This window comes from Hyperolius riggenbachi, chromosome 1, assembly GCF_040937935.1.
Source record: "Hyperolius riggenbachi isolate aHypRig1 chromosome 1, aHypRig1.pri, whole genome shotgun sequence".
Lineage (NCBI taxonomy): Eukaryota > Metazoa > Chordata > Amphibia > Anura > Hyperoliidae > Hyperolius > Hyperolius riggenbachi.
Window position 1 is genome coordinate 190344939 of NC_090646.1, and position 22239 is coordinate 190367177.

General features: G+C 42.7%; 1 protein-coding gene across 1 annotated transcript in view; it reads left to right on the forward strand.

Annotated features, from left to right (window-relative positions):
* SLC10A7 (solute carrier family 10 member 7) overlaps positions 1-22239 on the forward strand; it is a 230139-nt gene that overhangs the window by 179968 nt on the left and 27932 nt on the right. The window contains exons 8-10 of the mRNA XM_068269731.1: positions 7307-7472; positions 10063-10114; positions 13327-13400. Of these exons, the coding sequence (XP_068125832.1) occupies positions 7307-7472; positions 10063-10114; positions 13327-13400 (292 nt within the window). The remainder of the gene's footprint in view (positions 1-7306; positions 7473-10062; positions 10115-13326; positions 13401-22239) is intronic.

Here is a 22239-nt window from a genome sequence, read left to right on the forward strand (position 1 = left end):
GTGGCTTAGTGCGGGAGGTGGCTTAGTGTGGGTGGTGGTTTAGTGCTGCTGTGGGCGGTGGCTTATTGCGGCTGTGGGAGGCTTAGTGTGGGCGGTGGCTTATTGCGGCTGTGGGAGGCTTAGTGTGGGTGGTGGCTTAGTGCAGCTGTGGGTGGCTTAGTGCGGGAGGTGGCCTAGTGTGGGCGGTGGCTTAGTGCGGCTGTGGGAGGCTTAGTGTGGGTGGTGATTTAGTGCAGCTGTGGGTGGCTTAGTGCGGGAGGTGGCCTAGTGTGGGCGGTGGCTTAGTGCGGCTGTGGGAGGCTTAGTGTGGGTGGTGATTTAGTGCTGCTGTGGAAGGTGGCTTAGTGTGGGCGGTGGCTTGGTGTGGCTGTGGGAGGCTTAGTGTGGGTGGTGATTTAGTGCTGCTGTGGAAGGTGGCTTAGTGTGGGCGGTGGCTTGGTGTGGCTGTGGGAGGCTTAGCGTGGGTGGTGGCTTAGTGTGGGAGGGGACTTAGTGTGGGTGGTGGCTTAGTGCAGCTGTGGATGGCTTAGTGCGGGAGGTGGCTTAGTATGGGTGGTGGTTTAGTGCTGTTGTGGAAGGTGGCTTAGTGTGGGCAGTGGCTTGGTGTGGCTGTGGGAGGCTTATTGTGGGCGGTGGCTTAGTGCAGCTGTGGGAGACTTGGGGTGGGCGGTGGCTTACTGCGGCTGTTGGTGGCTTAGTGTGGGTGGTGGCCTATTGCGGCTGTGGGAGGCTTAGTGTAGATGGTGGCTTAGTGCAGCTGTGGGAGGCCTAGTGTGGGAGGTGGCTTAGTGTGGGTGGTGGCTTAGTGCAGCTGTAGGAGGCCTAGTGTGGGAGGTGGCTTAGTGTGGGTGGTGGCTTAGTGCAGCTAATCACTAGGTTAACAGCAACAGACAGTCCATAAAGTGTGACCTATTGCTGTTCTGGATCAATGGCTGGCTGGTATCCCTTCCATACACAAAGGACCATCCTATATACTAACTGAAGTTTGTAAGTATGAAAGGACCTGGAAGCACCTGTTGTGGGTGGTGGTTTAGTGCTGCTGTGGAAGGTGGCTTAGTGTGGGCAGTGGCTTGGTGTGACTGTGGGAGGCTTAATGTGGGTGGTGGCTTAGTCTGGCTGTGGGTCGTGACTTAGTGCAGTATTTGTGGTGTGCTCGCTAAGCTCACGATTCTTTTCAGAATCCGGTTGAGCAGGATAGGAACATGTTGTATGCTTGTGCACTTTTTTTTCCTATCCATCGCCAGCCAGTCCAGTGACTAGAAGTTGACCCACCCACACATTTATAAGTGTGGGAGGCTAAGCATTGTGGTTGATGTCAATCCTCACAAGTGTGTTAGAAGTGAGAATCTTTAAAACAAAATGATTTTCTTAACATTGCATCACCTAAATGATGAAGTGGTCATAGGTTAACAAATTCATAGGGATGGGATAATGGATATGGCCAGTTATGTAGGCTACACAACACCCTGATATTCTTTGCATGACAAGTGATCAACAGGTGTAAGTTGGTTATCCACTAGGCAGTGATAGCACTGGCAGTCACTGAACTATATGGCTATCAGGTGTGCACGGGTTCACTAGTTCAGTGAGGCCGAGGATGTCTTTGCACGGAATAGGTAAACACCTGATATGCATGGGTTAACATACGCACAGTGATGCCATTGACAGTCACTGTAGCAGGTTACTTCCTTCATGCTTTCATGCCATCTTCTACTGCTGCACGTAAGTGCTTGTGACAGACCTTTATTTTATGTTTTATATTAAAGAGCAATTTATGATTAAATGTTAATGGCATAGAATTTTCACAGTGCTCCCGTATATTCTACCAGTTTGAACATTTTTCAAAGAAGCACACCAAAACCCACTGTTTTCCATGAATAAATAATGAAAAGCATGTCTGCACATTATCATTCATGCATTCTCTAGTTACCCAACCACTGATTAACCCTTGTGTGGCTCTAAGTGACATGTTGCCAGCTCGGTGACAGCAGCCAAGTTACACAAAACACCTTAGTTGTTGGCAGCTTTGTTTCACTGTTCACGGAAATATTTTGTGCATACCATAATCTCCAGTGCTGCGTGCCGATAGTAAATCACTGAAATCTGTATAGTGATTCATCACAGAGACCCGGTTATCTAGCATATTGTATTTTACTGAAAGAAAGCCAGATTCAAAATGATCAGTTAGGGCCCTTTTCTACTGAAAATCGTGATCAGCATCACAAACACGTTGCGATGGTGATTCTCCTCATAAAACCAAGTGCATTTTTAGCATTGCTTTGCAAAGGGTATTGAAACACCTTATGAAGGCCAAAAAAACCCCAACACATGGCAGTGGAGAGGGGGCACTGCAATTGACATGTTAATCGTGGAGCACCTGCAATCTGTGAATTTCTGTGATCCAAAAACACAGCCAGCAGAAAAGGGCCATTGGGGTCACATCACCTACTAGTCGCAGCTGCTTAGATAAATCGCTCCTTTTAATGTTATCTAATTTACTTCCTATTAACTATGTCGCACTGTAGCAGCTAGCTGCTTGGCATCTTAGTGGCTGTAAGTACAGAGTGGTGCGTGAAAATCTGGCCAGGCTGCCTGACACAAGTGTGTGTTTACAGGCAGCCACCAGCCGGTTCCAGTGTGCCTCTTACTCTATCCTTGCTGTGTGTGTTTCCTCCCAGCTTGATTGAAGCCTGTGTCACCTGCATTTTCTGCTGTATGAAAGTGTTATCCATACATCTGCCTGCATACTTGCGCTGGTGGCAGGCAGCCATGCCAACCTTTTTTTGCACCACTCTGTAGTAGCATCAACTTTAGGTGCGCACATACGCACAAAGAATCGGGACTCGATCCCTCGAGCAACATTTCCCAGGCGAGTGCTGTACACGCAGGTCTGATTTGTTCTGTTGCTGAGGAAGGAGAAGGGAAAACAGTGTGGGGCACAATGGAGTGGCTTCCAGCAGGAGAGGTAAGGCAGAGAACAATATACTCGGCACGCTGGATCTAATGCTGGGAATACACGGTGAGATAGTTGCACCGGATCGAGCCGCTGACTCAATCCCGGCGCATCCCCGCTCGTCCCCGCTGCCGCCTGGATCGATCCCTGCTCGTCCCCTCGGGCTCTTATCTTCCGCTCGATTCGAGCGTAAGATAAGGAGCGCCCGCGGGGACGAGCGGGAATCGATCCAGGCGCCGGCGGGGACGAGCAGGGATGCGTCAGGATCAAACCAGCGGCTCGATCCGGCGCAACTATCTCACTGTATATTCTCAGTATAAGACACATCTGGGCAGCTATAAACTGGTTGATTCTCTCCAGAGACGACCCAAACTGGCCAGCTTGAGTCTCACATAACATGACCCCAGAGGGTTAACCGATAATAATGGCTGATCAATATAAATTGCCTTTAATAATACTATTCAAATGCATTATTATGCCTCCTGCCTGTCAGTCTCATCCCCTGTATAGACCCTCAGCTTATCATAGTTTCACCTGATGCTTTACTTCTACTAAGTGACAATTCATGCAACCTTTGGACTGGCTGAGTTTCATGCACTTTCCATTAGGGCTGGAACCCACAAGGGCGATTTTGAGAGCATTTTTGGAGCGTTACAGAACGCTAGCGTTTTGCCAAAACGCTCAGCTAATGTAAATGGATGGGGCAACTTCCACTGGAGCGTTTGCGATTCCTCAAATTGGAAATGCAGGACATGCAGCATTTTGGGAGCGTTAGCGCTTCAATGTAAAGTATATAAACGCTGGCGTAATCTCTCATCAAAACCTGCATGGAGTGATTTTGCTAGCGTTTTTAACGTTACCACACACTGTAACAAAATTAAAATTAATTGAAAGGACCAATCAGACTTTAAAACGCTAATCGCTACACAATCACTGGCAAATTCCTACACTTTGTAAAATCCCTTCCTAAAACGCTCATGAAACCGCTGACAAACTGCTCATACAAAATGCTAGCACTTGCGATTAGCGATAGCGTTTTGCAGTGGGTTCCAGGCCTGAGAGAGAGGCAGAGTGTTCACCACAGCGCAAAGGGATAAAAAAACTCTACCTTTGCAGAGGACATACTGATGTCCAAAATAATCTCACACTGTCAGAAGTTTAAAGGACACCTGAAATGAGTGATGTGGAGGCTGCCATATTTCTTTCCTTTTAAACTATGCTAATTGCCTGGCTTTACTGCTAATCCTCTGCCTCTAATACTTTTAGCCATAGACCCTGAAAAGCATGCTAATCAGATGTTTCTGACAAAAATCTAAGATTAGTAGCATGCTTGTTTCAGGTGTGTGATTCAGACACTACTAATGCATAAGATTAAAACAACACCAGGAAACTGGTATTGTTTAAAAGGAATTATTGCAGCCTACATATGGAGCAGCTAAAGAAGTGCAACAAAAATTGGCACCCGCTAAGTGTTATAAACTGTTCTAATCACCTTTCTCCGGCACCAGCAACTCATCAGCAAGAGTTGCACACACGACTCATCACAGCAAGCAGGAGATAGACTTTCTCAGGCTTCTTCAATATTCACGTTATTTATTCAGGAAACAGAAATATAGATAAATACAGTTCATCATATCCTAGCCACGCCAATCTTCATGTTGCGTTACAAGCTTCTTGATTAAACTTCGTGCTGAAGTCAATCAGGTACCTTCTTTCTAAACTATGTTACACTAGACTACCTATGTACAGCATACATTATATCAGATTACATATAGAATGAAAATACTTAGAGGTCCCAGTCAGCATTTAGAGCTAGTGTGAACGTAAGAAGCAGAGTGAGCTCTGATCGCCCACCTGGGTTTTAATACCGACTAAGAAAGAGTTAAATGTGACATCATCTTCGCCATCCCCTAGACCAGACTATTGGTTGAGCCCCCTCGTGGTGTCATAATACCCACCTACTCGATTAATATTCAATGTCACCTTTCCTTTACTTACTGCAATTTGGTATTTTGGTAAACACGGCCTATGTTGATGGTTCCTGTGGTGTACGTGTTGAGGTCAGAGTAGGCCTGTGGCCTTCTTTCAGGAACATGTTCTCAGTATCTGCGTGTATCCTCTGCTACACACAGACCCTGAGATGCCTCTGCCTGCATCACAAGAACTCTATTTATTTTAAAGGCATACACTGCGGACAAGCCTTTTACCTAAACTCAGGCCAAATAACTGAGGTCTACTTAAATTATAACACTAAGTATGCGAACTGTGACAAAGCATCCGCTATTAGTAGCCGCAGTTTGCATAGCAGGCGCCCATTATTGTCTCTGGTGTTTAGCGTGTGTGTGTGGTTACTAGTTGCTACCAGGGAGGCGGGTTATTAGTTGTCTGGGGGGAGGGTATTAGTTGCCACCAGGGAGGCGGGTTATTAGCTGTCTGGGGGGAGGGTATTAGTTGCCTGCTGGGGGGTTGGCGTTATTAGTTTCCCACCATAGGAGGCTTCTGTGTGAGAGTAGGGAGAGGTTAGGTTTTAAATATTGGCAAATATTACCAAAATTTCACTATATCAATTAAGTAGTAGAATATCAGTAAATTTACTGATATTCTACTACTGCTATTTCCTGTGTTCTTAACCAATTTTTTTTGGTAATGTGGCGATACACTTATCACTTTTCCTGTTTGATTCCTGGCAGATTCGATCACTGTGATAAAGTCTGCCAGAAATCTGATTTCCAATATGTCCCATCGATAAAAAATGTCAACTATTTAGACTGAAAATCGATTGAAACTATTGATTGGACAGGACCAAAAATTTTAGTCAATTGGGGGAAGGAATGGAGGTCAATTGACTGCCTATAGAGTTGTACTGCATTAAATACTGCAATACTGCAGTTCCTTAGTTTTTCAGTAGATTGCAGAGTGATGTGTTGTGTATGGAGAAATCAATGGTTTTGCCACATCAGGTGGTAAGCTGAGTACAGTTCCCTATTTACAAACCGGTTTAATTCTGGAAGAATGTTTGTAAGTTGAGTCCTGGGTTATAGTGAAACGTGAATAAATTATTTACTTTCGGATAACTCTGGATTTGTACAGATAGCATAAACTATGCTTTTTTGGTAGTTTTCAGTGTGCATTTAAAGTGTTTTTAACTATTTATAACCGTTAATTTCAACATTCAGCAACAAAAATTTGTAATAAAGAAAACCGTATTGTATATTTTATACATGAAGACAGCTTTGTTTGTAACTCGAGTCGATTGTAAGTAGGGGACTGTCTGCATTTTTTTTTTGAAAAGTTAAGGAAAGCTGAAGAAGAATATACTGTTTGACAAATCTGACTTCACTTTATTATGTGTGAGAGAGTGAAAGTGTCATTGGAAAACTGAACCAGACAATCTCTTCATACATACTTTGTGTATTTTTGTAGTGACTATAAATGGTTACTTTTAGGCTGATCAGTAGTAGTAGAATCCCCTGTCTTCCATACAGCACTGGTATCCTGCACATTTTAATTGGATATTTTCTCACTGCTGATAACGCAGCCGTCGGAAAGTCCCACGTTTTACAAGAAGTGTTTTAATGTCTTTTAGAATTTATCAGGCAGACCTTTTTCTTAACGCCAAGACTACCATTTTGTGCTGTAAAAGTTTAAAGGCTCTGCGATACTGTCTCCATGCTAATTAATTACTCAGGTGGTGATTAATTCTTTTCCTCCGCATTAATTTTTTGAAAATAAAAGAAATCAAATGGCATTTATCTTTAGATTTCTGAAAACTCCAGATATTCAGACGTTGAATTATTTAAACTCCCCTAACACATACACTTTTGCTTTTCAAGCATAAGTTATAATTTAATTAAAAACTTCTGGCGCATTCCTGGCGTTTTAAATATTAACGTGTTCCATGGATCACTTTCGATTATGTGCCGTCATGAAATTCCTGAAGATGTCACAAATTTAAGGTTCCAGAAGTTGCACTCAGAATTGTCTGTTGATGCAAGAGGGATTGTGATAATTACACACATCCATTAGTATCAGCAGAGGAGATAAACATCAGGGAGTCTTAATGGGCTTGTCTCGGTGACAGCCGGCAAAGAACATTTGACATAATTAAGGATAGATTTGATTCAGTTGAAAATATACTCTCATTATAGGTGCCCAGTGGAAGTTGCACTAAAATTGTTAAATTCCCCAGAATAAAACTGTGGCGGCTGGGAAGCTTTTGAAATCCACTGTGGCAGTCATTGGAATTATTCACTTCTCTTTATGTCTTTCTGCTGTCAAGTTCACTTTGTGTCGCCCATGTGTGCTCTCACTGCAAGCCCTGAAAGAGGCAACCTGTTGGCTTCTCTATTGCAGATTGTGCGGAGGTACATCAAAGACTGGCTGGAGAGGAAGAAGCCTCCATTTGGTGCCATTAGCAGCTGTGTCCTGCTCATGATCATCTACACAACCTTCTGTGATACATTCTCCAACCCCAATATTGACCTGGACACTTTTAGCTTGGTTGTTATTGTATTTATCAGTAAGTGTAAAAATGCATGTATTTGTTCTTTGACAATGTGAGATATCCAGTTAAAGTGAATCTGTGCCCAAAACTTGGGAAGTAAAGAAACCGTGTGAAAAAGTATTGCCCCATTTTTGTTTTTAGTCTTAATATATACTAATTTGACTTTGTTCAGATATGGCTTATTGGTATGTGTAGGGAGTGAGACTAGAGCCTGTGTCTTAGCAAACCCCTCCCACTGGCCAACTGTCACTTTCCCCGAGTCCTGTGGTTTTGATTCAGTCAGGATTTAGTGTCTTTAGTTAACCTTGTATATTAGCCGGAACCTTCTTCATCTTGGCAGACACAGTCCCTTCCATCATTGCACATGCTTGAATGGGTCCACACTTGTGTAGTAGCATAAAGCCGCTTGTGCACAGCCTTTTCCTTTGTGCACAAGCTGCTTCATGCAGCAACACAACACAGGCGTGGACTGTACTCACACATACGCAGTATGGACACGCTTGTACACAAATGATAGCATGGCCACAAGAGCAAGTCTGACAAGCCCTTGTCAGATATGCTTAGAGGGTCTTGGCATTAAATCGGTGGGGTCGAGGACGATTGAGTAAGCCTCTGGACTATCCAGTGGCTTCCCTCTACTTTGGTAAGTATCTGACTTTTTTAATTTTTTTTTTTCTCCTTACAGGTTCACTTTTAGTGTTGCTTTAAAGAGACTCTGAAGTGAGAATAAATCTCGCTTCAGAGCTCATAGTTAGCAGCGGCATGTGTGCCCCTGCTAAAATGCCGCTATCCCGCGGCTAAACGGGGGTCCCTTCACCCCCAAACCCACCCCCGCAAAACTTAGTCGTAAACTTGGTCGTAGATGTCTTTCTTCCTGGAGGCAGGGCTAACGGCTGCAGCCCTGCCTCACAGCGCGTCTATCAGACGCGCATCGCCGCCTCTCCCCCGCCCCTCTCAGTGAAGGAAGACTGAGAGGGGCGGGGGAGAGGCGGAGGTACGCGTCTGATAGACGCGCATGAGGCAGGGCTGCGGCGGTTAGCCCTGCCCCAATGCGGAAGCGCTCCCCGGCTGCACGAAGGGGATTTGGGGGTGAAGGGACCCCCGTTAAGCCGCGGGATAGCGGTGTTTTAGCAGGGGCACACATGCCCCTGCTATCTATGAGGTCTGAAGCGAGATTTATTCTCGCTTCAGACTCTCTTTAACTGTTTCTTACCATATGTTCATGTCATAGAAACATATTTGATGTTAAGCAAGCCAACAATAGAAACATTTTTGGATGCAGTTATTCCTCTCCTTTAAATGTATGAACCTTTTTTTGGGGGGAGGGGGCACCCAAGAATTGTGAAAGTGCTGCGATTCCTGGGGCGATCACAATTTGGCTACTGTAGCCACTGGTGGGATTGTTTTGGGATCGCTCCAACACTACTGGAGGTAGCGTTTTGTGCTGCTAGTGGGACCACCATAGGTAACCACCGGAGTGCATTTTTCCAGATTGCCAGCAAAAGCATTCCTAGTAAGACCCAGCCCTAATGCAGAGTCCCTGGCTTTAATACTTTTTTTAAAGAGACTCTGTATTGTTAAAATCGCACAAAAGTAAACATACCAGTGCGTTAGGGGACATCTCCTATTACCCTCTGTCACAATTTCACAGCTCCCCGCCGCATTAAAAGTAGTCAAAAACTGTTTTAAAAAGTTTGTTTATAAACAAACAAAATGGCCACCAAAACAGGAAGTAGGTTGATGTACAGCATGTCCACACATAGAAAATACATCCATACACAAGCAGGCTGTATACAGCCTTACTTCTGAATCTCAAGCGATCACTTGTGTGTGTTTACCTTCTGTCCCCAGCTTCTCTCATGCACTGAACATTACAGGCTTCCTGCAGACAGCTCTGCCTATGTCGTTAATTCCTTAGTATGTGACAGACCACCTCCTTTCACAGCCTCCAGAGGAGGATTTTTATCCAGCCCTCTTCTATCACTGATAAGATAGCAGAGAAGCTGCTGGCTTATGTAAATAAAACACACACTGGAGTGTGCATAGAGGAACAGTTCAACACTGAAGAACTTGGCAGCCTTCCAGACACAGGCCGACAAGTCTGACAGGGGAAAAATACATTGATTTATTTCAGAGATGGTTATAGTAGAAAGAGCTGCAGCAAGCCAGATCACATTAGAATAGGTTTAGGAACTTGTAGGATGGTAGAAAAAACGTTGTAATTTTTGTTACAGAGTCACTTTAAGTTAAGTTGGTCACCTGGAACCTGGTTTCCTGGAATGACCACTGAGGCGGCCTCCATATTTCGTGGGACCTGGGCACACTGCCACCTTGCTGAGCGGAGTTCAGCACAAGCAGCACCGTCTGACGCACTTATGTGCTGTGAGGTGCTCTGGCAACACTCTGCTGCATGCATTTCTGTCAGCAACGCAGCACTGTCCTACTCGCTGTACCTGCACAGGAGTGCATGTGCTGTGCGTCTTTGTACAAAGCATGGCTACCTTGTGTTTTTAACTGTGTGCCCAGGCCTTTATGACTAGTAAAATAATTACATGTTTGCTTTTTGTGCTGCATATATGTAATTTTTTTTTCTTTTACTTTACAGTATTTTTTATTCAACTAGCATTCATGCTTTTAACATTCCTGTTTTCTACCAGGTGAGTTAAGTGTTTTCTGTTTGAGTATGGCAAGCAACGTGGATGCATGCATTGCAAATAGGAACTATAGTTTTCTTGTTAGCAATCTTTCTGTTAAATATGGCTATTTTAATTACCTTGGTTGGTATGTTTATTGCTGGGTAGAGGGAAGAGCAGGCGATCTTCATATATTAACAATTGTGAAACAAAATGCATAGCTAGGGGCACAGAAAGGGATAGGCTCATTGGAAGAAAATCCGAACATGCATGTTTAAAGTTGTTTTCATGATGTCCACTTTTCTATGTTTTGATGGATCAGGCAGCTGACTGAAAATCAAAGGGTCAACATTGGTTCCCTATTGGTCAGTGCACAATGATACATTCTCTTTTTTTTTTTTTTTTCTTGGTCCACTGCAGAAAAGGTCCTGCTGTATGCAGCTTTTTTTTTTGCTGTTTAATTAATGACTGGTACACCCATGCTCCATACCTGCGCAGGAAATGGCAACGATGTGACAGCACATCTGCCACAGTGGGTGCAGAGTGTGTTAAAGTTAGGGCACGCGGAGGTGGGGGATTAAGGTTAGGCCCGTGGGGGGGGGGGGGGGGGGGTTAAGGCAAGGCATGGGGGGGGCAAGGGATGTTAAGGTTAGGTGCTGGGGGTTAAGATGTTACCATGATTTCTGTCTGCCAGTGGGTGTGGTATGCTCCAGCACAGTGAACTGAGCCTTAAAGAGAATCTGTACTCTAATATTCTTACAATAAAAAGCATACCATTCTATTCATTATTTTCTCCTGTGCCCCTCTGTGCTGTTTCTGCCACTCTCTGCTGCAATCCTGGCTTGTAATTAACAGTTTTAGGCAGTGTTTACAAACAAACTAACCAGCTTCTAATAGGCTCAGCTAAGCATAGTGTGTGAGTCATTCAGAGTGTGCAGGGAGCCTGCAGAGGGTGTGTATCGCTTCTACCAATCACAAGCAGCCCTGCACATTCCACACAATCAAGCCTTAGCCCGACAAACAGGACAGAGGAAAGATACATTGATTTATTACAGAGACAGTGCAGTTAGGAAAGACTGCAGTAAACCAGAGCAGATTAGAACAGGCATAGGAACTTATAGGATAGAAGAACTAAGGCTGAAAAATTTGTTACAGAGTCTCTTTAAAGGACTTTTATTGTGCAATAGAAGTCCTTATTTTGCAATAGATGTAGAATCTATAGTACATATTAGACATTTGTCTCAGAGTGAATTGCACTATAAATTACTTTCTGTCTATGTTGCTGTCACATACAGTAGGCAATAATAAAAAAAACAGATCTGGCTGGTCCATCTCCTCATGGGTATGTGTTTGCATGTATTTTACATTTTATCGTTATAGTTGTCCTTTAATGTAACACATGTAACACATGCTCAGATGTATGTGCAGGCATTCAGAGAATGTGCTCTGCTCCTGTTTGGCCTTCCCTGTGTTCAAATGACACAACAATCAGACTGTGAGGAAAATCTGCATTCTAGCCATACTGGAGACAGAAATTATTCAATATTGATAACAGACAATGTTTCCTGAAAACATGGAAAAAGTGTATGCAGAATTCATGTCTGCTTTAATCATTCTAATTTAGTCATTGAGGAAGTGTCTCTGGAGCCGTAGACATGTGATCATAGCCAAATCTGTTCATCCTATAGCCGAACTGTAAATGTTTCTCATTTAGGTTACTTTATTATGTGTGAGGCTTTCATGCAACACACATGCAGGTTCTGTACATATTACATCTTATCTCTGTACTTTTATGTACTGCATACTGACTCCACTTACTACAAATGCATTTTATATTGAATTTGTATTTACCATCTTTGTTCTTCCTTGCCTTATAACCGTTGTATCAGATATCTTTATTCTCTCTATGTAAAAGCAGTTGCCAGCTTTTTATTGTGGGGAGGGGGGAGGGGTTCAGGGTTTGTGTACTACAACAGATATTTTTTGGGAGAGCTACCGTCATTCATATGTTCTGTCACTCTGAATCAGGCATGGGCAAACTTGGCCCTCCAGCTGTTAATGAACTACAAGTCCCACAATGCATTTGCCTTTATGAGTCATGACTGTGGCTGTAAGACTCCTGCAATGCATTGTGTGAGTTGTAGTTCCTTAACAGCTGGAGGGCCAAGTTTGCCCATGCCTGCTCTGAATGGTCAAATACACCAGCATCTTGTATTGCCTTGTTTTAAGTCCTCATGGCAGAGGCCACATGATCTCTTGGCATCCTTCTGGCCAATATGCCTCCATGCAGTGCTGTGGTGTCCCCATAGAAATGAATGGGGAGCTCCATCTGGGACCAGGAGGAAGAATGCAGAGTAGTCATGTAAATGCCACTTTAGGGTTTATCAAAGGTAATAAGTTTTATTGTATACATGTGTATAGAAGCATGTGTGCAGGGGAGGTAGGGCATTACTTATTTACTTTGAGGTGGGATTTTAACCCTTTAGCAGAACCTATAGTAAAACTATATTTATGCTGCAGGGCCACATTTTTTTTTCTGCCGCTGGGGAAGTGTGCCTTCCCCAGCCTGGAAAGCTATGCAGAGAGCGGCAGAGAGCTGTCATATTTGCCTGTCCAGATGCTGGATCAGCTTCCCCTTTGCCTCCTCTCTTCCTCCGTCTGCTGCACTCCCGACATCCTCTTCTGAGTCTCGATCACATGATCTTGGAAACCAGAGAATGGTGTCGGAGTTGCAGCGCTGCCCGGTGATGGAAGATGCTCTTCCACCACCCTCCTCCACCACAGAGTTGCGCAGCAATGCTGACACTTTTCTCTGCGCTCCAATCACGTCATATCATGTGATCGGGACTCAGAAGAGGATGTTGGGAGTGCAGCAGAGAAGCCGATCTGTTGAGGTAAATATGATAGCTCCCTGCACCCACTTTGCATGGCTGCATTAGGCAGTGTGAGTTCAGCCACCAGCAGATGCCCTGCATTATCTCACACGAGATTACAAGGGCGGGGCTGCTAAAAGATTAAGAAAAATGAATTTGCTTTTTTGATCTGTAACACATCTGTTATTTGTGTTTCCTAAATGATACAGAAAGTGTTTTCATTGACAGAATGTGTATAATACAGTGTTATGTAATAATTTATGTGCTGTATAATTCAGTGATATGTTCCTCTACAATTTTTTTTGCTTTAGAATGAATGTACATGAGTGGCAAAAGCTGTAATAATGTTGTTTTTACTTTCAGTAAACATAGTGGTTTTACTCCAGCTGACACAGTTGCAATAGTATTTTGTTCAACCCACAAATCACTCACTTTAGGTAAGTGCATATTATACATCATTATTGTCTACTTGTTATTAATACATTAATATGGTTTGTGACTTTACTTTGGGTATTTTAACCCGTTCCAGGTCTCTGGTTTGTATATATACACCCCTGAAAACTTCACTTGTGGATCAAGAGGTATATATGTCGTTGGTCTGTGATCGGTTATGGGAACATGTTTTCCCCAAGCTGATTAAAGTAACGAATGTTCATCGACATCAGCGAGAGGCCTGTGGTCATTCACAAAATGAAAATAAAACACATACAGTACACAAAACTTTCTGTGTACTGTTCAGAGTATGCAGGATTAGGTGTGGGGACTTCTAGTGGTCAAAAAGTAAAAATACATTTACATACATTAAAATACGTAAAACCTAAATCGCCCATGACTTAACCCCTTCTACCCACCCTTCCTCATAGGTACTGAAATAAAGCACAAAAAACGGTGATGGCATTTGAAAAAAAAAATGGTTAACTTTGTTATTTTTTTCTTATAAGGGATTGTAATTATTGATAAAGAAACACAAAACAAATAGGCAAATGCAAGGTGTGAGTTTTAGCTATAGCACTTTTTTTTTATTTATTTTTTTAACTATCATGGCTTAAACTGAGAAAATATTTTTTTTTCAATGTTGTTTCTTATTTTCTTTAAAAGTTATATAAAGTAAAATATTAGCAAAAGGTACCAACCAAACAAAGCCTAATTTGTGGCGAAAACAACTATGTATAGTTCATTTTGGTGTGATAAGTAGCGATAAAGTTATTGGCAAATAAATGGGAGGAGTGTGATATGAGACAATTGCTGTGGTTTTTAAGGGTAATTACCTGTGGTAGGGAAGTTTTTAAAAGAAGAACTTCATCCTAAACAAACATGCTGACATTACGTTACATTAGTTATGTTAATTAAAATAGATAGGTAATATAATCTCTTACCCACCCCGTTTTAAAAGAACAAGCAAATGTTTGTGATTTCATGGGGGCAGCCATCTTTTTGGTTGAAAGGAGGTGACAAGGGAGCATGAGACACAGTTCCAACTGTCCTGAGTCCTGATCACCCCTCCCAGCTGCGCGCGCTAGGCTTCAAAACATCAGAAGTCCCATCATGCTTTGCACAGCATCGGGGTGACAATCCCGGGCAGATTTTTGATGGGGCTGAGCTTAGCTTCTGTGCAGCTAAAAATGAGGCTTGGGTAAGGAAAAAAAAAAAAGTTCTGATGCTGTGAAACTGTTAAACACCAAGCCTTTTCAGTGCTGCTGAGTAGATTTTTAGTCTGGAGGTTCACTTTAAGGCATTGTTAAAGTGGACCTTCATGGTAAAGTTTAGATTTAGAATGCCTACATTTGCAAAGTTTGGAGCTTTAACCCATTAGCAACTTCAAAGAATTTTTTTTGAAAGCTGCTGGTGCATTGTAAGCCTCTATCGGCATACTTTGTTTGGCTGCCCAGTGCAGCCAAACAAGTGTGTGGCATGGAGCATTTATATTTACCTGGTCCGGGCGGCATCTTCTCTTCCTCCACTGGCGGCTCTGAACTTCCGACAGGTCTTCTGGGTCCTGATCACATCCGATCTCATGACATGATGTGATTGAATAGGGGAAATGGGAAGAGACTCTTCCATCACCCCTCTACCACCACCAGGTGGCGCTGTAACGCTGACATGGTCTCCTGGATCCCAATCACATGTCATATTATGTGATCGAGACCGAGAACACATGTCGGATTACATTGCCGCCTCAGTGGAGGAAGAAGCAGCCAATCTAGCCACCCGGACAGGTAACGGACGCCCACTTTGCATACCCTTGCCAGGCTGGGGAAGGCACACTTCCCCAGCTGCAGGGAAAATTCGGCCCAGCAGCCAAGTAAAGTTTTACTTTACTTTATTTGGCTGCTGAAGGGTTAAGTAAGCTGCTCTCTTCTTACTACTCCTAGTTATCTGAAGGCAAAGTACTGCTGCTCTGCACTCTGCTTTGGACTGTGGGAAGAGGTGTTGCCACATCTACTAGCCAGAGGGAAGGGTTAAACAGTCCAGATCATCTATTAAATGGAACCTTAAAGAGGAACTCCAGTGAAAATAACGTAATAAAAAAGTGCTTCATTGTTACAATAATTATGTATAAATGATTTAGTCAGTGTTTGCCCATTGTAAAATCTTTTAAATCCCTGATTTACATTCTGATATTTATTACATGGTGACATTTTTACTGTTGGCAGGTGATGTAGCTGCTGCATGCTTTTTTGGCAGTTGGAAACAGCTGTAAACAGCTATTTCCCACAACGCAGCAAGGTTCAGACAGGAAACTGCCAGGAGTACGTAATCAAGAGTTTCTTGTGGGAGGGGTTTCACCACAATATCAGTCATACAGCGCCCCCTAATGGTCTGTTTGTGAAAAGGAATAGATTTCTCATGTAAAAGGGGGTATTAGCTACTGATTGGGTTAAAGTTCAATTCTTGGTCGGAGTTTCTCTTTAAGTGTATATGGAGGCTGCTATATTTCGTTTCAAGCAATACCTGTTTAACAGTCCTGCTGATTTATTTTGGCTGTTCTGCAGAGCTGCACCTAACAGGTCTAAAAATGTTGCCACTTGTGATATATTTCAGAGTGGGGAAAGATTTTACAATGGGCAAACACTAAATATTTTTGAAATCGATAGTGTAAAAAAAAAAAGTATTGTTGTTTTCACTACATTTCTTTTTGTGTTGCAACTGAGAGACGGAATGGACAGTTCTGGCTCCCAGCCCAGCTTAAAGGAAGCATCAGCCAAAATATGCTTCCCCCGATCAATTTACCTGGGGCTTCCTCCAGCCTCTTCCTGCTGATACGTCCAGCGCCGCATCTCTGCTCCTAGATGCCGATCAGGGGTCCCCGCCAATGCAGAGCCCGACCTCGAGGTCATCCTCCTCTGCGCTTGTGCGAGCGCTGCTGTCAATCAAGTCCACGTTGTCCGTAGTGTACTGTGCGGATGCCGGAGTTTTGAGCCTGCGTAGTACACTCCGGACATTGTGGACTTGATTGACAGCGGCGCAGGTGTAGTAGAGGACGACCTCGAGGTCTGCCTCTGCACCGGCGGGGATCCCAGGCTGGCGGCTGGGAGCGGCGCTTGACATATCGGCGGCAAGAGGCTGGAGGAAGCCCCAGGTAAGTAGATCGGGGGAAGCATATCTTGTCTGATGCTTCCTTTAAGGCCTCATTCACAATAGAGATCACAAAACGCAATCAGCTAGTGAATGAGAATCACATCACATTTGCCTAGAAAATGCTGCATGCAGCGCGTTTGCAATCGGCAAACATCACAATCGCGCTGCAATGTGAGTAATCGTATAGGATTACATGTGTCAGCAAAGTGGTCAGCAAAGTGCAAAAACCGTCAATGTGAACGGCTCATAGGAGGGGAGGGTCATTGTGGACTTCTGTTTTTTCACAAATTGTAATTGTTTTTCCTATAAAAATTGTTCATAAGTGGGAATTGCTACTTTTTGCTCCTCTCTAATGTATGCCTACATATTTATATTAATATTTTTCTTTCACTTCCTGTCAAAACATTTTTTAAATTGTAGCTGATGATCTGTGTGTGTGCATGTGCCAGCTGTGGTCAGGTACCAGTCAGTGTTCTTAGTTTCTTAGTTTTACTCTCTCCTCTTCTGTGTTCATATTAGGCAGCCAGAAGTCCATCTAAAAACACACAAGCTTGATTCATTTCTTTTATTAGTACCTTTGCCATTGATTGATTAGTACTTGGTATTAGTACTTCTCGTCTATTGATTGATTGCGGATGAAGTGACTATTTGACCTTTAATTATGAGGCTCCACACTGAAAATGACATTGAGCTATAGCTTCTTGTAATCCAGCTGGAATACCCGGCAGGAAACCATTTGGAGTTCATTCACAATGATGGAGAATGCTTGGAGGAAACTCTCCTATCACTGGTGTTCCTCTGCAGATCCCCCATCCTGCAAGGCTCATGTTAGCTGATGTTTTGCATGTATTATAAATCCTGGAAACCGTGTGTCTTGTCAGACAGACTCGTATGTTAAATTGTTAAATAGCGTCCTTTCCCCCCTCCCTTCTAATGGACAGATTTCACAGTATTTTGCTTGGAAAGCTGAGACACTTGTGCAGTAAACTTTTTTTTTTTTTTTCATTTTTTATGAAAGTATCATTTTTGCCCTAAATATGACTTGTCAAGTGTATTCTGTAATATGCAGCAGGGTTATTCAGCAACTTTTTCATATGGCATTTATGAAATAACATCGTAGTAAACCTGAAATACAAATTAACTTTATTCTAATAAGCTCTGAGGAAATGCATTGCTTTTTTACAAAAACATTTGTTTTATTTACTATATTCGGTAATAAAAATAGATTTGTTTTGTCTTGTAGTCATGTCCATGCTTGTTTCTTTGTAGCCGGTTATAGGAGCACTACAGTAAGTAGACTCGTAGACCTCATTGCAGTATGTTTTTTGAGACCAGAACACATGACAACATAGACCAAGGAATTCATTCGGTTTAGTGTACAGAACTCTGTCCACTGGACCCTTTGTTGAGAACGGCCTTCAAGCATTCAGTACTGATACATTTTGCTATTTAAAAATGCCTGAAGCTGTGCAATGTGAATAACATGTCTGCAATATATTTAAACATTTATTGCTAAAACACAGTTTTAACACCGCTAAATACAAATATGCGAGTCTGTAAACTTGTAAATAATGCACAGCATTTTAGATTGAATACAAGTATTCTCCATTTACATGTACAGTATAATCTTGCTATAATAAACTCTGGTATAGTGAACATTCGGGTATAGTAAACAACCTCTCCAGGTCCCGGCCAATCTCCATTATAAGTCTATGGGAGCAACTCCTGGTATAGTAAATTCTGATATAATAAAACTTCTGTTATAGTAATATGATGAGAGGATCAAAACGCTCATAACCCCCTACCAAATCAACCAATTGGTGCAGGATCTGGGAAGCCAAGCCAATATAGGAATTTGCACAAAAGGATCCGCAAACCATCAGTGGTAGAAGAAATGCTGGTTGTTCTTTATTCAGATAATCCACATGGCAAAGGTATAAAATCACAAGGTTCAACTGACGCGTGTCGGGCTTACAGTCTGCCCTTAGTCATAGTTGACTATGACTAAGGGCAGACTGTAAGCCCGACACGCGTCAGTTGAACCTTGTGATTTTATACCTTTGCCATGTGTATTATCTGAATAAAGAACAACCAGCATTTCTTCTACCACTGATGGTTTGCGGATCCTTTTGTGCAAATTCTGTTATAGTAAACATGTTTTTTGGCCCTTACGTGATGCTGACTCTGGATATAGTAAACATTTGTAAGACAAGAAGAATGGCACTGGATATACAGTACTGGACAAATATTCAGCCTGGGGAAAATGGGGAATAATGTGAACATAAACAAAAGAGGATGCATAGATGCCACTTCCAGTTTGCAATTACCGATAAAAGTATTGTCACAGTCCTCCCACCGGATTGGTTGCACTCCCGGGTATCTCTTCCCTCATTAGCGGTTCCGCTCCTGGTAGTGTGTGGAGCGCAGCACAATACAGGCTACTTTCCAGCAGATCAGAGCTGGCCTACTCGCTGCAAAACTAAGGAGAGCGGAAAGGAGAGTGCTAATTCCCGCCTGCGGAGATATCGGAGCCACTCTCATCTTATCATGATTGGCTGTATTATGAAGAGAGGCTTCATAATTGGCTCAAGTGTGAGCATAAAGTTTTGCAGGACACGTGCTGCAAGTCTCGCCCACGGAAGTATCAGAGACACTCAGAGACAGGAAGAGAGTGGTTGCCTCTATTCATTGATAGCTGCAATTTTTAAGGAGCCCTGGATACTGTACTAGCGATTTGTCCAGCCTGGCTATGCAGTCCTTAGGTATACTTAACCTTTTAGTCCAACAAATGTGCAAGTGCTTGTACTGTACTTCCGATGGGAGGACAAAGTTGCTCCTTTGCAGCAGAGAATGTACCAGTGCATGCTGGGCCATTTCTAGGACAATTTCTGATATAGTAATCCACTTTTTCTGGTCCCTTGGAGTTTACTATAATGAGTTTATACTGTATAAAACTGTCCATGTTTGGCAAGGTAAATGAATGGCCTGAGTCACCAGGCCTATAGCAGATAGGTAGTCCATGCCATAGTGTGAGGGCTACAGTGGGATGCGAACGTTTGGGCAACTTTGTTAATTGTCATGATTTTCCTGTGTAAATTATTGGTTGTCACGATAAAAAATGTCAGTTAAATATACCCTATAGGAGACACACAGTGATATTTGAGAAGTGAAATGAAGTTTATTGAATTTACAGAAAGTGCGCAATAATTGTTTAAACAAAATTAGGCATGTGCATAAATTTGAGCACCACAAAAAAGAAATTAAATTCCTATTTAGTAGATCCTCCTTTTGCATAAATTACAGCCTCTAAACGCTTCCTGTAGGTTCCAATGAGAGTCTGGATTCTGGTTGAAGCTATTTTAGACCATTCCATTTTACAAAACATCTCTAGTTCATTCAGGTTTGATGGCCTCCAAACATGAACAGCTCTCTTTAACTCACACCACAGATTTTAAATTATATTCAGGTCTGGGGACTGAGATGGCCATTCCAGAACGTTGTACTTGTTCCTCTGCATGAATGCTTTAGTGAATTTTGAGCAGTATTTAGGGTCGTTGTCTTGTTGAAAGATCCAGCCCCAGCGCAGCTTCAGCTTTGTCACTGATTCCTGGATATTGGTCTCCAGAATCTGCTGATACTGAGTGGAATCCATGCGTCTCTCAACTTTGACAAGATTCCCAGTTCCTGCACTGGCCACACAGCCCGACAGCATGATGGAACCACCCCCATATTTTATAGCAGGTGTTTTTCTTGGAATGCTGTGGTGTTTTTCCTCCATGCATAACGCCCCTTGTTATGCCCAAATAACTCGATTTTAGTTTCATCAGTCACCACAGTACCTTATTCCAAATTGAATCTGGCTTGGCAAAATGTGCTTTAGCATACCTCAAGGGGCTGTGGGCAGAGAAAAGGCTTCCTCTGTATCTCTCTCGCATACATCATCTCCTTGTGTAAAGTGTGCCGAATGGTTGAACGACGCACAGTCACTCCATCTGGTGCTGGTCTGTGGGTTGACTCTGACTGTTCTCACCATTCGTCACTTTGAGCCTTAACTTGAACTGAGCCTGTGGTCTTCCATTTCCTCAATATGTTCTTAACTGTGGAAACAGACAGCTGAAATCTCTGAAACTGCTTTCTGTATCCTTTCCCTAAACCATGATGGTGAACAATCTTTGTCTTCAGGTCATTTGATAGTTGTTTTGAGACCCCCATGTTGCTACTCTTCAGAGAAAATTAAGAGGAAGGAAACTTAAAATTGACCCTCTTAAATACTCTATCTCATAATTGGATTCACCTGTGTATGTAGGTCAGGGGTCACTGAGCTTACCAAGCCAATTTAAGTTGCAATAATTCGTTCTAAAGGTTTTGGAATCAATAAAATGACAACAACGCCCAAATTTATGCACCTGCCTAATTTTATTTAAAAGCTATATGATATATTTAACTGACATTTTTTATTGTAACAACCAACGATTTATACAGGAAAATCATGACGATTATCAAGGTTGCCCAAACTTTCGCATCCCACTGTACATGCCAGCCCCAGTGCCCCATGTTGGGCTACAGGGTTATGTTGCACCTGTGATTGTGACACATTTGACATGACCTTTACAGTATATATGCTTCAAACACTTGAGATTATCATTATTATTTATAAAAGGCTGACCTTTTTTGCAACGCTCCAGAGTCCATGAAAGCCCTCAGATGACCTGGCAATCAAACCATGGTCATTAGCCAATATTTCTAGCATAGTCTAAGGGAGCATACACACATTTAGTTTTGATTGGCTAATTTTCCCACTCATGTAGTATGAGTGCAACAGATTTTAAATATTATGAACAGATTTTATAGGCAAGCTTTCCTACTACATGGAAGTGGCAAAATTAGCCAATCAAAATTGAATGTGTGGTGGAAAACTGTGTTTTGGATGTGGGAGGAAACCAGAGTGCATGGAGGAAATCCACACAAACGTGGGGAGAAAATACAATATCCAGCAAGAGTGCTAACCATTGATCCTGTAAGTTATCAGCCATAACACTTTATTTAGCTTAAAGAGACTCTGTAACAATTTTTCAGCCTTAGTTCTTCTATCCTATGAGTTCCTATGCCTGTTCTAATGTGCTGGGGCTTACTGCAGCTCTTCCTAATTACACTGTCTCTGTAATAAATCAATGTATCTTTCCTCTGTCCTGTTTGTCGGGCTAAGGCTTTGATTGTGTGGAATGTGCAGGGCTGCTTGTGATTGGTAGAAGCGATACACACCCTCTGCAGGCCCCCTGCATACTCACACACTATGCTTAGCTGAGCCTATTAGAAGCTGGTTAGTTTGTTTGTAAACATTGCCTAAAACTGTTAATTACAAGCCAGGATTGCAGCAGAGAGTGGCAGAAACAGCACAGAGGGGCACAGGAGAAAATAAGGAATAGAATGGTATGCTTTTTAGTGTAAGAATATTAGAGTACAGATTCTCTTTAAATAAACCTATATTTATTATAATTGGGTTTCTTGTGATTCCGCCTTTTCGTTTGTTGCCCTCATATGTATTAAAGAGGACCCAAACTCTAGCCCAGCACACAATGAAAAGTCCTTATTCCATATATAGTTGCTGAAAAAATGTACTTCTCTGTAGTCTGTGTTTGTTTTTGGCACAGGGAATTCCAAACCCGATAATTGGTAGTGTTTTTTGTGGGTAGCCAG